This window comes from Muntiacus reevesi, chromosome 3 (assembly GCF_963930625.1).
Source record: "Muntiacus reevesi chromosome 3, mMunRee1.1, whole genome shotgun sequence".
Taxonomy (NCBI): Eukaryota; Metazoa; Chordata; class Mammalia; order Artiodactyla; family Cervidae; genus Muntiacus; species Muntiacus reevesi.
The window spans coordinates 150,292,482-150,311,021 of NC_089251.1; the positions used below are offsets into that span (position 1 = coordinate 150,292,482).

The 18,540-nt window shown below is 36.9% G+C and overlaps 1 protein-coding gene across 1 annotated transcript in view; it reads left to right on the forward strand.

Moving 5' to 3' along the window:
- The window catches only part of GTF3C3 (general transcription factor IIIC subunit 3), a 28,377-nt gene extending 22,800 nt beyond the window's left edge, over positions 1–5,577 (forward strand). Inside the window, exons 16-18 of the mRNA XM_065930912.1 lie at positions 681–805; positions 2,631–2,783; positions 4,188–5,577. Coding sequence (XP_065786984.1) covers positions 681–805; positions 2,631–2,783; positions 4,188–4,310 — 401 coding nt within the window. The 3' untranslated portion in view covers positions 4,311–5,577. The remainder of the gene's footprint in view (positions 1–680; positions 806–2,630; positions 2,784–4,187) is intronic.
- Positions 5,578–18,540: the final 12,963 nt, after the last annotated feature.

Below are 18,540 nucleotides of genomic sequence, written 5' to 3' on the forward strand. Positions count from 1 at the left end.
ATATAATAAATTATAGATCATTCCTTTACAAGAAAAATTTGCTAAAATTCCTCTATCTCATATAGTTAGACTTTTGACATGAGATAATTGTTTATATAGACTACATGGAATTCATAAAACCCTGAATTTTTATCTTGTTATTAGATACATTTAGCTCTTCTCAGGAAAAACAATTGCTACGTTTGAGACAATAATACTCATAAACCTAAAAAACAAAACTATTTTTCTTTTTCTCACCTCCATGATCCATCACATTAGCATCTATAAGACAGGTCTCAGTTAATTTTATGAAAGAATTCACCAACAGACACATTCCCCATTAGTTTTTTAAAAGATTTGAGGTTGTAAAATAGATTTATGATCAGTTATTCAATTGTTTGTTTTCGAAGTACTACTCTACTTGGAAATGTCTAACTGTACCTTTAAAAAGCTACTTTTATACTCAGTTTTAATCATCATGGTCAAAATATGTTGATGGGTAAATCCTTTTCTTTTTGTTATATGTTATATATTTTAAAATTCCTATTAATATGCATCTGGTTGATATTTTGGAATATAACCTTTGTATCTGTTAAAGTGATAGTAATATTTATTTACCTTAAACTATATTTGAGTAAGTGTTGAAGAAATAAGGAATTGTGTTTTTGTCCTGTCATCTAACATCACTGTTCATTTTTTAGGACAGTATGTGCAGGCCTTTCGCACCCATCCCCAGGAGCCACTCTATAACCTCTGTATAGGCCTAACCTTTATTCACATGGCATCCCAGAAGTATGTATTAAAGAGACATGCTCTTATTGTGCAGGTAATTCATTTGGATTTCTCATTACTTGATTTTATGTTCTTTAAAGATGAATATACTTAATGCTTTTATTACCCTGCTTCAAAAGTAGTACCTGCTTAGTGCACCTGTTGGGAGTATCCATTCCTGTGTTCAACACTCATGGATCAACATATAGGAGTACTCCCGGCCAAAACTACACAGCTATGTGGAAAGGGTGCACAGCCAGATCAGAAGAGAAGGCTCAGGCAGAATGTTAGGGAATCCTGTGCAGGCTTTCTTGTATTCTGGCGCCTCAGAGGCTTCCAGTCTTCCAGGTCCTAAAGAATTTTTAAATTAGTTTTTAAAAATAATATAGACATACGATAATGTATAGATACGTGCCTGTGTGACTGTCTCCTTACGTCATCACCACAAATTGCTCTTTTAAAGTCTTAGTTTGTAAAGCAGTTTGCATTACCTTTTTGTTTTCTTGTTTACCTTCTTAACATAGCTCATCTCCTCTAGTGAAAATATAAACTCCAAGAGATCGGAGATCTGGTCTATCTCGTTCACCCCTGTATCCTCAACACTTCTGCTTTTATTTCAGTTTTTATGTTTGATGCATGTGTATACCTGTTTTTTAAGTAATCAGGGAAAGAAAGTAAATGTTCTTTCTTAGATTTTTGTCTTTGAATTTCTCATTTTTAAACACATAGATTTGATTCTTCTGAGACTAATAGCTTGTTTGCTATTACTTAAGAGAACCACGTTTTTCAGTAGAAGTCATATATATGTACTCAAATGGATTCATTTATCATGCAGAAAACATGACTTGTTAATTGAGCATACTTTTTATTCTTAGAATGCATTAATTCTAACAAATTCCTTAATTTTTATTATTTATTAGTTTATGAAGAAAAATTTGTGACCATTTATTACATACCAGATCACCCAGGAAATAATTGCATTTTATTTTTTATACATACAAATTTGTTGATTTAATTCTCAGGTAATTTAATTGCTTACATCAGTTACTTGCATCTTGCAGTTTGTGGCTTTCAGTGCATGGTAGAAGCTGAAGTTGCGTTGAAGGGGAAAGTGAATGCAGGAAGAAGTGAAGAAGCAGGTTGCTTTTCTGGGTGCTGTGACACCCAGGGAGCCTACTTCATTCTAGCTGTGCTCTGAGATAGTCAGTTTCTCCATAGAGCTGCTGAGTCAGAAGCTTTCAGAGGGGAAAAAAGAAAATCAAGTTTTTTAACGTTAAGAAGTTTTTAAGGTTCTGAGAGGTATATAAAAGGTACCATTTAACCAGCAAGGTCAGATATACTCAAGTGAGTTTGTTCCTGAGGATGCACGTTTCTAAATTATCATAAGAGCTTGGAGTTTATATTTTGGTCAAGCTTTTAGACATGTATCTCAAACCTAAAATTTTACTAGCCTCTAATGCCACAAAAACCAACTTGAAACCATAAAAATATATATTCTCTGTTTTAGATTATGAATCTTTGATAACTAGTTGTAACATTTGGCTTTGTTTTCTGTGAATTTTTTGTCTTTAGTTAAAAAAATATATCTCCTTTACACTTTCAGAAGAAATCTGAACTGTATTATGATATGACACTGTACCACAGACATATATCCTTTTAGGGTGAGACTGTCTTTAAAAAAACATTGGGGGACTTCCCTGGTGGTCCATTGACTAAGGCTCCACACTTCAATGTAGTGGGTGTGGGTTCAGTCCCTGATTGGGGAACTAAGGTCCCACTTGCTGCACAGGGTAGCCCAAAACAGAAGAGTGTATTCCTGCCCCTGCACATGCTTGTCAAGTGCCTAAACTACTGAATTATTATTATTTTCTCTCTGGTAGGGCTTTTCCTTCCTTAATCGGTACCTCAGTTTACGTGGGCCTTGCCAGGAGACATTCTACAACTTGGGCCGTGCCCTTCACCAACTGGGGCTGCACCATCTTGCAATCCACTATTATCAGAAGGCCCTGGAGCTCCCTCCGCTTGTGGTAGAGGTACTGTATGATTTACTTTAAAAAACTGAGGAGACACTTCATCTATCGATAAGTTCAGTTAGCTCAGTATTGTGGTCCAGACAGTGAAATTAATTAGCTTATGTATTAAAATGTATTCTCCCCTTACCGAATGCACTTATTTAGTTATGTTCAGCAGCAAGTAATTGTGTGACATCCTGGCCTACTGACCTAATCAGCCACCATGTAGACACATATGACTAGAGGTTATGACCATTTCGGTTATCCTGAGATAGCCCTATGGTTTACAGGTGTGAGCTGGTAGACAGGAATCCTGAGTATTGATTTCTGTAGCCATTATTCATTTTCAAGTTGAAAAGTGTAGCTAACACACTTCTTTATAGAGATTAAAGATCAGTATAAATGAAGTTTTGTTTAAGTTAATGTAATATAGGGTGAGTGTTGCCAATACTATGATAATCTGTGTTTAAAGCCTAATTTCGAAAAAAAAAAAAAAAAGCCTAATTTCTGAAGGAAAGTATGTTATCCTTGTTCAGTTTTAAAAGTTGCACTCATAGTCCCCCATTCCCTCACAACTGTTTTCTGTTACCCTTGTTCAACTTTAGTCGTGAAGCAAATGAATACCCACTCTTATAGTTATGCTGATGGAAGACATATACTTTTGTGTTCTTAACTTCATAAATAATTTATGTATTGCTCCTTAAGCTTTATAGGGCAACATTTTTCATTGATGCAGATGTTCTTAGTTGACTCCAAATTTTTGTTTGGGGAAGAATAGGAACATAGATCTAATCTACTCCATTGAGGTCATTGCTTGGGTTATTTAAGTAGAAAAAAAAAGTAATAGCATCCTTAAGGTATTCATTATAATAAATTTGGTGTATGCCCTCCTAGACCTATGTTTTATGTACCTTTCTGTTATATAGTATAAATATTTTTTTTCTCATCTGTTCATTTGTGTTATGATTTTTTTCCTACATGCAGAAGTTTTACATTTTTTATGAAGTCATGTCAGTTTTTTTCTAGTTCCTACTTTTGCTATTTATTATACTTAAAAGGGCTTTTCCTACCAAGGCTATATTATTATTCAACTGTATTTTTTCTTTTATGGTTTCGTTTTTTTTTACTCTTAAATCCTAATTCATCTGGTGTTTATTCTGCTGTGTCTTGTGGATGAAACTTTTTTCCTTTAACTTATTGGTTAGACATTTTAAAATATTTGATGAAACAGTTACTATAACAATTAACTGAAATCAGCATTACCTGATAAAAATGTATATTCAAGGTATATGCCTAGTTTTATAATTTTTTTTAGTATTATGAATTTTAATAGTTTTTTGAACACTTATAAAAGCTCTTTATTTGCCATAAAATTGTCCTGGTTGTCAGTTTGAAATATACTCATTTTTGTATTTTCCCCCCTAGGGTATAGAAATTGACCAGATAGACTTACGAAGAGATATTGCCTACAACTTGTCTCTCATATATCAGAACAGCGGGAATACTGGGATGGCGCAGAAACTTTTATTTACTTACTGTTCTATATAATGCCCCACCGCTGGGAAGGAGCTTGGGCAGCTGCTGTGCATGGACCAGCATTTTCTGTCTCAGGGCTTATTATTAACCCCAAGATGGACATAACTTCACAATATCTGTGTTTCATTTTTAATATGTGATAATTATCTTTTGATAGATTTGCAAAATTATCACTCCTACAAGAATTTTATACTGTTCTGTCATTTTCCTTTACCAGCTTTTGGTAAGTTGTCCCCCAAACTGAAGTGGACATTGTTAGCCATTGAACCAGCATGGAGTTGAATACACTACTTTTTTTCCACACAATTTATTCATTTGTGTACATAATGCTACATATTAAACACCTGCCGTATACCAGGCACTGTAATAGGTGTGTTTGGAATACAGTAGTAAGAGAGATGTTACCTCTCAATACAGTTCTTTAAATACAGACCTTGAGCATATGTTTATAAAGAAATATTTGCTACGTATGTATTTCTACATACATCATTGTTGTCAGTCATCCATTTCTTAGTGCCCTGTTCTTATCACCAGTAGTCTTTGAGATATACAGAAAAGGAGGTTGCTTAGTAAAGTAAAGACAAATTGGAACTTTGATGTCAGCACAATTATGTAATTCACTTTGCTCCTTGGAAAATTATTTTAAATGGTTATGTGGTGGGAAGACAAGTAACTGAGCTAATCTTTTATTTTTCACCTGCATGTATCTTAGCTATAAAGACAGGCCTGGGAGGTTGGGCTTAATTCATAGAAACCTGTTGTGATGCAAATTAATAAAAAAAAATGCATTTCAGTTGGGCTTTCTGGCCAAAAGAAAAAAAGAGAACTAGATTCAGTAACATGACCTGGTTTCCATTTTAAGATCACTAGGAATGTAGGAAGATTAGGGAATTTTATGTATGAAATGAAGTATTGCTGATGAAGTAGAAGGAGATTAAAAGCCTTTTACTTATCTCAGATATTGTGTATTATTGGATCTAAGATAATAGTATTTGTTAGACATACTGTTGGTTTAATAATAGCTTTTTAGAGTTTCTTTTTAGGGAGAAACAAATGCTATAGTAAATGTTCATGTGGATTTTAAGTCCCAGTCCAGTTGTGGGTGGAAAACAAGTATGAGACTTAGGATGAAAGAAGTACAGGAGGCTTTAAGAATTCTTACACTATTTACACTGTATACATAATTTTGTAGTTGAGAAGCAGAATTTGTATGTAATAAGCAAATGTATGGTACTCTCTGTGTGTATGTGTATATATAGAATTTAAATAAACTTTATTTTTGTAATTAAAGTTGTTTCATATGTTTATATATATTTGTTTTATTTCATGCCATTTGCAGGTAATGATAAAGCTGACTGTGATAGAGTGCTCAGATAGATTTGTGACTTGGAATCCTTGTGGAGTTGAGTACTCTGTTCAGAGTTTCTCTCTTGAATTAAACTCACTGTGCTGTAACTCCAGTATCTGCTAAATAGCCTTGGAAGACAGTAAATCTCTCTAGTAGTCATATAAGGGGAAAAAAGCTGATAATTGTATGAGTTTGTTTATCATTTAAGACCGTAACTACCATTTGCTGAGTGTTTTCACTCTGCTGCTGTGTTCTAAGTATGGTGCAGGATATTTTAGATACCTTAACTCTGATTCTCCCAGAGAATCACCTGTAAGGTAGATGTTATTGTTATAGTTATTATCATCCAAGTTTTATTTATGAGAGATTAAAGAGCTTGCTGAAGATCACTAGCAAGCTACTCCTTGCTCAGAGATTTTCCTTTAGAGCAACGCACTTCCTGCAGTTTTGAGTAACAACTTAAAAAATGAGCATGTTTACTTTAGAAAGAAAAAGGATACAGGCAGTTAATTTTTCTATCCTTCAGGCCTTCTATTTTTTTAATTAAAAAAAGTTTTTATTTTCTTTTTTAATATTAGTTTATTTATAATGTGTTTGTGTCAGGTGTATAGAAAAGTGATTCAGTTATACATATATTCATTCTTCTTCAGATTCTTTTCCCAGTAGGTTATTACAGAATATGTAGTAGTTTCCTGTATCATACAGTAGGTCCTTGTTGACTATCTGTCTTATATATTGTTCAGTTGCTAAGTCGTGTCCAACTCTTTATAACCCCATGATTGCAGCATGCCAGGCCGCACTGTTCCTCCCGGAGTGTGCCTGAGTTCATGTCCATTGAGTCGGTGATGCTATCCAACCTCTCATCCTCTGCTGCCCTTTCTACTCCTTTTGCCTTCAGTCTTTCCCAGCATCAAGGTCTTTTCCAATGAGTCGGCTCTTTGCATCAGGTGGCCAGAGTATTGGACCTTCAACTTGGGCATTAGTCCTTCCAGTGAGTATTCAGGATTGACTTCCTTTTAGGATTGACTTGTTGGATCTCCTTGCAGTCCAAGGGACTCTTAAGAGTATTTTCCCACACCATTATTCAAAGCATCAACTCAGCCTTTTTTATGGATTAGCTTTCATATCCATACACGACTACTGGAAAAACCATAGCTTTGACTAGATGGACCTTTGTCAGCATAGTGATGTCTTTGCTTTTTAATATGCTGGCTAGGTTTGTCATAGCTTTCCTTCCAAAAAGCAAGTGTCTTCTAATTTCATGACTGCAGTCACCATCTGCAATGATTTTGGAGCCCAAGAAGAGAAAATCTGTCACTGCTTCCACTTTTCCCACTTCTAATTGCCGTAAAATGATGGGACCAGATGCTGTGATCTTAGTGTTTTAATATTGAGTTTCAAACCAGCTTTTGCACTCTTCTCTTTCACCCTCATCACGAAGCTCTTTAATTCCTCTTCACTTTGCCATTAGAGTGTTACTTACCATCTGCATATCTGAGGTTGCTGCTCTTTCTCCTGGCAATCTTGATTCCAGCTTGTAGTTCATCCAGCCTGGCATTTCGCATGATGTACTCTGGATATAAATTAAATAAATGGGTGACAATATATAGCCTTGTACTCCTTTCCCAGTTTTGAACCACTCAGTTGTTCCATGTCTGGTACTAACTTGTTTCTTGACCCCACATACAGGTTTCTCAGGAGACAGGTAAGATGGTCTTGGGTTCCCATCGCTCTAAGAATTTTCCACAGTTTGTTGTGATCCACACAGTCAAAGGCTTTTACATAGTCAATGAAGCAGAAGCAGATGTTTTTCTGGAATTCCTTTGCTTTCTCTGTGATTCAGCCAATTTTGCCAATTTGATCTCTGGTTCCTCTGCCTTTCCTAAACCCAGCTTGTACATCTGGAAGTTCTCGATTCAAATATTGCTGAAGTCTAGCTTGAAGGATTTTGAACATAACCTTTCTAGCATGGGAATTGAGCGCAATTGTCTAGTAGTTTGAACGTCCTTTGGCATAGCCCATCTTTGGGATTGGAATGAAAACTGCCCTTTTCCAGTCCTGTGGCCAGTGCTGAGTTTTCCAAATTTGCTGGCTTATTGAGTGCAGCACTTTCACAGCATCATCTTTTAAGATTTGAAATAGCTCAATTGGAATTCCATCACCTCCACTAGCTTTGTTCGTGGTGATGCCTCCTAAGGCCCACTTGACTTCACATTCCAGGATATCTGGCTTTAGATGAGTGATCACACCATCGTGGTTATCTGGGTCATGAAGATCTTTCTTGTATAGTTCTGTGTATTTTTGCCATCTCTTCTTAATAGCTCCTGCTTCTGTTAGGTACATACTGATTCTGTCTTTTATTGTGCCCATCTTTGCATGAACTATTATTCCCTTGGTATCTCGAATTTTCTTGAAGAGATCTCTAGTCTTTCCCATTTTGTTGTTTTCCCCTATTTCTTTGCACTGGTCACTGAGGAAGGCTTTCTTATCTCTCTTTGCTAGTCTTTGGAACTCTGCATTCAGATGCTTATATCTTTCTTTTCTCCTTTGCCTTTTGTTTCTCTTTTCTCAGCTATTTGTAAGGTCTCAGACAACCATTTGCCTTTTTTGCATTTCTTTTTCTTGAGATAGTTTTGATCACCGTCTCCTGTACAATTTTACGAACCTCTGTCCATAATTCTTCAGGCATAAGAATTAACAGGTGAGATGGGGCTAAAAACTGGTGAAGCAGTTGTAAATCTGCTCAGAAGCTGTTAGATTTTCCTAGTTGCCATGTTCACCTAGAGTAGGTTCCACTTCACCCGTGCCCTGCGGAACACCAGTGGTTTATTTTCTGGAGCTGTTGAATGAGGATCACGATTCGGGAATCCCAGGCATAGCCAAAGGCAGAATGCTACACTGAAAGCAGGGGATTAAATGAAAGTCTACACACCTAACAGTGATCTCTCCTCCTATTAAACTCCCTGAAAACTGGCAACAAAGTTAACATCCTCCAAGCAGGGGATTAGAGAAAATCCTCTCAAAAATCCTAGAAAAAAAAGCCTGTATATTCTCTCAGCTGTGGCCTCCAGGAGTGGACACACCCCTCCCACTTTCACTGAACCCGTCATCTGGGAGGTACCTTGCTATTCATCTGAACAGGCAGCTAATGATCATTAGACATTTGAGGAAAGCCTCTGAAATGAGAGGCATTCATATAAACAAATGGTGGGGGACTGAGGGAACTCAGGGAACAGAACCAGTGCAGGAAGCAGAGAGAAACAGAAAATGTAATATTCACAGATGAAAGAATATTGTATATGTGAAGAGAAAATGTTATAAAAAGCAGTACTCACATAATAAAATATTTATCAAATTAAAAATGTAACCTCCAGAATTAGTACCATGGAAGGGTTGGGGAAAAATAGAATTTTTAAAAGATAAAAGGGAAAATTGAAGAGATAATTTCTGATGAGAAAATTAAAAGCTATAGAACAGTCTAAATTACAATTTCTTTGTGGCAGTTACCAGATCTTACAAATTCATTTATATTTCAAAGTGTATGAATGGTTGATTTATAATAATTTCAGTAGGAGGAACAATGGTTTTTTATATGCAGTAGATGGCAGTACATTCTATATAAATTGGGAATTGTATTTCATCTTTTCATTGTCTTAATACAAGTATGCCAGCTTTTAACATTTTTCCTCCAAAATAAGCTTAACAATTTTTATTAGAGGAGAAAAAATGTCAATACCCCTCTCCACATTTGGGCTGTCATATCGCAGAAGCTTTGTCAGAGGACAGCTGGGGCCCTGTGTTTCTTGCTGCCCTGAGCAGAAGAATGTCTAGGAACTGTCAAGGGTACACGCATCACACAGGATATATTTTTTCTGTTCTTTGGATTCAAGCAAACTAGGATCAGAGTGAGAATTAGCAACACCACGTGGCATTTTAGTAAAGACTCAAATGCGCTTCTATTTAGAAAACGGCCTTCAAGCAAGCGAAGAAAGAGAAAGCTGATTAAAGATACCTCCACTCAGGGGCCCACAGCTTTGCCCAGTCAGTCCTGGAATAGCCAGTTCTAAGGATTTGAGTTGTTTCCTCTTTCTAGAGTTATGTAGTGGTGTAGATTAATTTCAGTTTCTAGTTTTAGAGGAGTTTGAATGCAGCCAAACAAGTGTTTCTTATTTAGGCCCACCTGCATACCTATGGGCAGTTGAAAGAGGTATTTTCCTAACAAACGCTTTGCATAATTAGTTCTGCCTTGTTTGGACGGAGATGCTTTGATAAGTTTGTGTGTGGCTGAGGCGCTTCCCCCATTTCAGGTGTTCCTCTTCAGTAATTAAAGGAAGAGAAAAGTAGTGATTCTGACCCCTAGAGGGAACACGGTATTCACAGACCTTCCCAAAATCTCGAGCACTCTCTGGGCTGGAACCTGGTGAATTAGGGGGGCGGGCTTTGTGTAGGCCAGAGAATCCAGAGCCGCTGTGCGCCCCACAAACAGGGCCATTGATAGTGTGCCGTGACGCGGAAAAGGTGTGAAAACACTGCTTTTGTGTCATTCTCAAGGCGCAGATTAAAACCAGCTTTGGGTGAGTGAAGAGTGGTTCACAGTGACTTTTCACTGCTGGGAGATTATCAAAATGTAAAAACATCATGATAATTTCAGCAGTGTTAAATGACAGGACACAACAAACTGTAGAAAATTTTTAAAGAGATGGTAATTCCAGAGCACCTGACCTGCCTCCTGAGAATTCTGTATGCAGGTCAAGAAGCAACAGTTAGAACTGGACATGGAACAACAGACTGGTTCCAAATAGGAAAAGGAGTACATCAAGGCTGTATATTGTCACCCTGCTTATTTAACTTGTATGCAGAGTACATCATGAGAAACGCTGGGCTGGACGAAGGACAAGCTGGAATCAAGATTGCTGGGAGAAATATCAATAACCTCAGATATGCAGATGACACCACACTTATGGCAGAAAGAAGAAGAACTAAAGAGCCTCTTGATGAAAGTGAAAAAGGAGAGTGAAAAAGTTGGCTTAAAACTCAACATTCAGAAAACTAAGATCATGGCATCCGGTCCCATCACTTCATGACAAATAAATGAGGGAAACAATGGAAACAGTGACAGACTATTTTCTTGGGCTCCAAAATAACTGCAGATGGTGATTGCAGTCATGAAATTAAAGATGCTTCCTCCTTGGAAGAAAAGTTATGACCAAGCTAGACAGCATATTAAAAAGCAGAGACTTTGCCAACAAAGGCCCATCTAGTCAAAGCTATGGTTTTTCCAGTAGTCATGTATGGATGTGAGAGTTGGACTGTGAAGAAAGCTGGGCACCAAAGAACAAATGCTTTTGAACTGTGGTGTTGGAGAATACTCTCAGGAGTCCCTTGGACTGCAAGAAGATCCAACCAGTCCATCTTAAAGGAAATCAGTCCTAAATATTCATTGGAAGGATTGATGCTGAAGCTGAAACTCTAATACTTTGATCACCTGATGCAAAGAACTGACTCATTTGAAAAGACCCTGATGCTGGGAAAGATTGAAGACAGAAGGAGAAGGGGACGACAGAGGATGAGATGGATGGCGTCACCGACTTGATGGACATGAGTTTGAGTAAACTCCTGGAGTTGGTGATTGATAGGGAAGCCTGGCATGCTGCAGTCCATGGGGTCACAAAGAGTCGGACACGACTGAGTGACTGAACTGAACTGAATTCTAACCAGTGTAAGATGATACCTCATTGTAGTTTTGATTTGCATTCCCTAATAATTAGTGATGTTGAGCACTTTTCCATGTCCTTTATGGCCATCTGTATGTCTTATATTTTGCTCCATTGAACTGTTTGTCTATTTCTGAACCTGTACCAAATTATTTTAATGTTTATAACTTTACAACATTTGTTTTCCTTCTTAAAAATGGCTATTTATTGGACGTATATTTAGGGAAAAGGGCTCAGATCATCAATGTAGAGACCAGTGAATTCTTTCAAAGTGAATACAACCATGAAATCACCACCCAAATCAAGAAACAGAACATGACCAGCTCCACTGTGGGCCACCCATACTCATTGCTGGTCAGAATGTCTGTGTGGTTTGAACTGTCAGTTTGATTAAGCTGGAGCTACATTTTCCAGAATCTCTTTCTTTGAGTGGTTCAATGTTAGAGGTGGCCCCGGGAGTTTGCTTGAGATTTGGAAGGTAAAAGCGAAGCAGCAGTCATTGCTCTGATGATCACTGTGGTTAGATGTGGTGGCAAACACAGAGGAGTTGGTGAGTTCCATTTTATCCTTGCTCTTTTCTGCTCTGCATCCAGCTCCTCTTCCTAGTTGCCAGCTCTGTCCAAAAGTAGAGCAAACCTCCAGCAGACACCACAGGTTTCAGCAGATTTCATCAGCTTCCCTCCTGTGTTTTCACCCCGGCAGCTAAAAAAGCACAACTTTTGAGGTTCCCATGCAAACCACCTCAGGGCTTCAGGAAGGCTGGGGAATGACGGCTCTGATTCTCCATCTCCTTCTGGACCGTCACTTCCCTCCATCCTCCTGCACTGTGTGAGGTCTTATTCCTTATTTAATACAACTCAGTGACTCTAACTTTCTTAACTAAACCTGTAATGAAGGACATTGATTTTTGTAGGTTTCTTTTATATCCTGCTAATTTATTAATCCTTTCACTGTTTGAGTTAGCATTATCATTTATTCCCTGGAGTTTTCCAGGTGTGCTGTCATATCTGCAAGAAGAGATAACTTTACTTTTTCTTTACCTACCCATTCTTACAGCTCTGATTTTTCTAATTCCACTGTTTAATACTTCTGTTAGAACAGTGTTGAGTAGTAATGGAGATAGTGCACATCCCTGCCTTGGCTCCGGGAATAAGATTATGTGTGTATATAATTTATGTGTGCAGCTGACTGTTCCTCCAACTCTCATCCCACTGCATTAGAAAATCCATGTGTTTGATGTCTGGCAGAAACCAGCAAATATTGTAAAGCAATTATGCTTCAATTTAAAATAATTTTAAAAAATAAATACAAAAAAGAAAATCTATGTGTTGCCATCTCTGCCTCAAAAACAAAGGACTTGATAGATGACAGGAAGGTAAAACCATTTGGATAGAATCAGGATTCAAATCCTAGATTTTTAAATTTCATTTACTGCAGTCTCTAACTGAACATAACTTTTCCCACATTTAAAGATTTATAAAATGAAAATGCAGGTGCTTTATTTAAAAAAATTGCATATATATGGACCTGTACAGTTCAAACTTATGTTGTTCAAGGATCAACATATATATAATTTTATATTATACATTTTATAATATATATATTTTATGAATACATATTATATATTTTATTTGTAGATAAGTGAAATGAAATCTATATTTTTATATATATTTATTCTTGTTAAAAACTCTGAATTCCTATTTTCTTGAGTATTTTTATCTTCAGTGGATGTTGATTTTAATCATAGGCTTTTTCAGCATCTATGGAAATCTTTATGACTTTTTCCATAGATTTTTTAGTATTTTTTCCCCTTAGGTTTTTAATGTTATATGATATAAACAGACATCCTAATATTGAACGTTACTTGCATTCCTGGAATACATCCCACTTGGTGGTGGTGGTGGTAATTGTTCTCTCACTCAGTCATGTCCTGACTCTTTGCGACCCCACGCCAGGCTCCTCTGTTCTTCACCATCTCCCAGAGCTTGCTCAAACTCATGTCCATTGAGTCAGTGGTGCCACGCAACCATCTCATCCTCTGTCGTCCCCTTCTCCTTCTGCCTTCAGTCTTTCCCAGCATCAGGGTAGGCGCCTGTTCACTGATATTTTAGTGTCTTGCCTGACTATTCATGAGTAATATTGCCCTGTAGGGTTTTTTTAAGGAGGGTACCATCTTTATTGGGTTTAGATATCACTGTTATACTTGCCTTAAAAAAGAAAGTATTTTCCCTTCCTTTTAATGCCCTGGAATAATGATGAAGCATTTGGGTACCAGTCTTTGAAGGTTTGGTAGAATTCTGTGTTCATGTTAGACAGTTTCTTCATAGCTCTCTCTATTTCTTCTACAGAAATTAGTCTGCTTAAGCTTTCTATAACTAGATGGATCAATTTTGGTCATCTATACTTCCTTGGGAAACTACCCCTTTTATCTAAGTTTTCACATTTGCAGAAATATGTGCCAAGTAGTCTCTTATGACTTTTGTTTCAGGGGCTTCACTGAAGAAACAGGAGCTTTCCTCTGTCTCAGTGGTTATTTCCACCTTGCCATTTTTTGCCATTTATGCCTCCTCCCTTTTTAATGATCAAATTAACTAGTGACTTGTCTGTTTTATTATTTTTTTCTTAATTTATTTTAATTAAAGACTGATTACAATATTGTGTTGGTTTCTGCCATACACCAGCATGGATCAGCCATAGGTATAGTTAGGTCACCTCACCGCCCCTCCCACCCCACCCCACCCCTCCAGGTTGTCACGGGGCCCTGATCTGAGGTCCTTGAGCCACAGCAAATTCCCACTGGCTATCTGTTGTACCTACGTTAGTGTGCATATTTCTGTACTGCTCTCTCCATTCATCCTATCCTCTTCTTACTGCCCCACCTACCACCCTCCATGTCCATAAGTCTGTTTATCTGCATCTCCATCGCTGCTCTACAAATAGGTTCATCGGTACCATCCTTCTAGATTCCATAAATACGTGTTAATATGTGATATTTGTGTTCCTTTTTATGGCTAATATTCCACTGTATATGTATCACACTTCTTTATCCATTCATCTGTTGATGGATGTCTAGGTTGCTTCCTTGTCCTAGCGATGGTAAATAGTGCTGTAATGAACATTGGAGTCATGTGTCTTTTCAAATTATGGTTTTTCTCAGGGTATATGTCCAGTAGTGGGATTGTTGGGTCAGATGGTGGTTTTTTGTTTGTTTGTTTTTTTCAGATGGTGGTTTTATTCCTAGTTTTTTAAGTAACCTCTATACTGTTCTTCATAGTGGTTATACTGATTTACATTCCCACCAACATTGCAAGAGGGTTCCCTTTTCGCCACACCCTCTCCAGCATTCTTTGTAGACTTTTTGATGTTGGCCGTTCTGACTGGTGTGAACTGATATCTCATTGTAGTTTGGATTTGCATTTCTCTAATAATGAACGATGTTGAGCATCTTTTCATGTGTTCGTTGGCCATCTGTCTGTCTGCTTTGGAGACACGTCCGTTTAGGTCTTTTCCCCACTTTTCCCCCTGTTGTTTGTTTTTCTGGTATTGAGTTGTATGAGCTGCTTCTATATCTTGGAAATTAATCCTTTTCCAGTTGTTCCATTTGCTATTATTTTCTCCTATTTTGAGGGCTGTCTTTTCACCTTGCTTAGTGTCCTTTGCTGTGCAAAAGCTTTTAAGTTTAATCAGGTCCCACTTGTTTACTTTTGTTTTTATTTCCATTACTCTGGGAGGTGGGTCATAGAGGATCTTGCTTTGATTTATGTCATTGAGTGTTCTGCCTATGTTTTCCTCTGAGAGTTTTATAGTTTCTGGTCTTACATTTAGGTTTTAATCCAGTTTGAGTTTATCTTTGTGGATAGTGTTAGGAAGTGTTTTAATTTCATTTTTTTCACACATCACTGTCCAGTTTTCCCAGTACTCTTATTGAAGAGGCTGTCTTTGCCCCATTGTATATTTCTTGCCTCCTTTATCAAAGATAAGGTGCCCATAGGTATCTGGATTTATCTCTGGGCTTTCTATCTTGTTCCATTGGTCTATATTTCTGTTTTTGTGCCAGTACCACACTGTCTTGATGACTAACTTTATAGTCTGAAGTCAGGAAGTTTGATTCCTCCAGCACCATTCTTCCTGTTAATTTTTTTAAACAATATTTTAATTTATTTAACTCTGTTTTTAAAATTTTCTGTCACATTTTCTGCTTTTATCTTTACTATTCCCTTTGTATTTTCTTTTGATTTACTTTACTCTTTTTTTGGGAACTTGATTCACTGGTTTTCAGGTTTTCATTTTTATTGATAAAAATGTTTAGTACTATGAATTTTCTTCTGAGCACTGCTTTGTTACTATTTTGTAAAGAATTTTTACATCTCTATTCATCAGAGATTTTGACTTGTAGTTTTCTTACGGAGTCCTTGTTTTGGTATCAGCGTAATGCTGCCCTCATGAAATGAGTTTTGGAAGTGTGCCTTCCTCTTTTATTTTTTGGGAGAGTTGACAAGGATTAGTATTAATTCTTTTATTTATTTTTGGCTCTGCTGGGTCTTTGCTGCTGTGCGAACTTTTCGCCGGCTGTGGCGCGCGGGGCTACTTTCCAGCGGTGGAGCGCAAGCTCCTCGTTGCAGCGTCTTCTCCTGTTGCAGAGCAAGGGCTCTGGAACGTTCAGCAGTTGCAGTTCCCAGGCTCTCAGAGCACAGGCCCAATAGTTGTGGGTGTAGTTGCTCCGAGGCATGTGGGATCTTCCTGGATGAAGGATCAAACCCATGTCTCCTGCATTGGCGGGTGCATTCTTTACCACTGAGCTACCAGGGCAGCTCAATTCTTCTTTAAATATGTGATAGAATTCACCAGTGAAGTCATCTGGTCCTGGGCTTTATTTTGTTGGGAGGTTTTCAATTACTGATTACTTGTTCAATCAATCCCCTCATTACTATTTAGTATGTTCAGATTTTCTATTTCTTCAAAATTCAGTCTCAAAGACTGTATATTTCTAGGAATTTATGCATTTCTTATAAGCTGTCAAATTTGTTGGTGTATAATTCTTCATAGTAGTCTCTTGCGATCGTTTGTATTTCTGTGGTATCAGTAGTAACATTTCTTCCATCTTTTCTGATTTTACTGGGTTGGCCAAAAAGTTTGTTTCAGCTTTTCAAAAACTGGCATAAGCTTTTTGGCCAACTCAATATTCATCTGCATCCTTCTTTTTTCTTGGTGGGTCTAACTTAAGTTTTGTCAGTTTATCTTTCCGAGAACAACCTCTTAGTTTCATTAATCTTTCATATTGTCTTTTTAGTCTATTTAACTCATTTCGGTTCTGTTCTTTATTTCTTTACTCCTACTAACTTATTTCTTTTCCTAATTCCTCAAGGTATAGTTTTAGGTTGTTTGTGATTTTTCTCATGTCTTGAGGTAGGCATTTATTGCTAAAAATTTCTTCTTAAAACCACTATGGCTATATCCCATAGATTTTGGTGGGCTTCCCCGGTGGCTCTGATGTTAAAAAACCTGACTGCATTGCAGGAGTTCCAGGTTTGATTCCTGGGTTGGGAAGATGCCCTGGAGAAAGGAATGGCTACCCACTCCAGTTTTCTTGCCTGGAGAAGTCCATGGACAGAGGAGCCTGGCGGGTTACAGTCCATGGGGCTGCAAAGAATCAGAGCAACTAATACTTTCACTTTTTCATAGACTTTGGTGTGTTTTATTTCCATTTTCACTTGTCTCAGGTATTATTTCTCTTATGACTTCTTCTTTGACCCATTGGTTGTTCAGTGGTGTGTTATCTCCACACATATGGAGTTTTCCAGTTTTTTTCTCGTAATTAATTTCCAGTTTTATACCACTGTTGGGAAAGATGCTTGATAGGATTTCAGTCTTCTTAAATTTATTAAGACTTGTTTTGTGGCCTAACATATCTATCCTAGAGAGTTTCAAGTGCACTTGAGAAGAATGTGTATTCTGCTGCTTTGGGATGGAATGTTCTATATGTATCTGTTAAGTTTATTTGACCAAGTATGTCATTTAAGGGCTATGTTTTCTTACTGATTTTCTGTCTGGATGATCTGTCCACTGATGTAAGTGGAATATGGTAGTCCCCTGATATTATTACATAGCTATTTCTCCTTTTCTGGTCTTAATATTTGCTATTATTTGCTATATATATACTATATATACACATGCATATATATATATATGGTTGGCTGCTATATAAACCCTATGAGCTGCAACCCACCAGGCTTCTCTGTCCATGGAATTCTCCAGGCAAGGATACTGGAGTGGGTAGCCATTCCCTTCTCCAGGGGATCTTCCCGACCCAAGGATTGAATCTGAGTCTTCCACATTGCAGGCAGATGCTTAGAAGACTGCTTGTTGGGAACATAAATATCTACATAACTAGTGTATCCTCCTTTATCATTAAGTTATGCCCTTCTTTTATTTTATTACAGTCTTTGTTTTAAAGACTATAGTATTTTGTCTGATATATATAAGCATAGCTAACCCCACTTTCTTTGGGTTTCTATTGCATGGTATATCTCTTTTTTCAGGTTTTCACATTCAGTCTGTGTTTTTAACAGGTGGAGTGTCTTGTAGGCAGTCTAAGTAGGTCTTGTGTTGTTGTTTTTTACATCAATTTAACCACTCTTTGTCTCTTGGAGAATTTAGTTCATCTACATATAAAGTAATTGTTGATAGAGATGTAGTTATTGCCATTTTGTTTATTATTTGCTAGCTGTTTTGTACTTTTTTCTGTTCTTTCTTCTTCTCTTTATCTCTGTGGTTTGATGACTTCCTTTAGTGGTATGCTTAGATTCTTTTCTTACTGTCTTTTGTATATCTCCTATAGGATTCTAACCTGTGGTTACCATGAGGCTTAATATAACAACTTATGACAGTCAATAAGTTGATAACACTTTAAACATATTTTGAAGTTCTACATTTTGGATCCCCAAAGTTTTATATTTTTGATGTCACATATTAAATCTTATACTTACTTAATTAATTATTATAATTATTAATAGTTATATTATAGTCATTAATTGTTATAAGTAATTCTAATTGATATAATTCTATAGCTATTTATTATTATAGTTATTATAACTACTATTATACTTATTTTACTGTTAATCATTAAGTATTATGTTATTAATTATAATTATTAATTAAAACTATCAATATGATAGCTAAT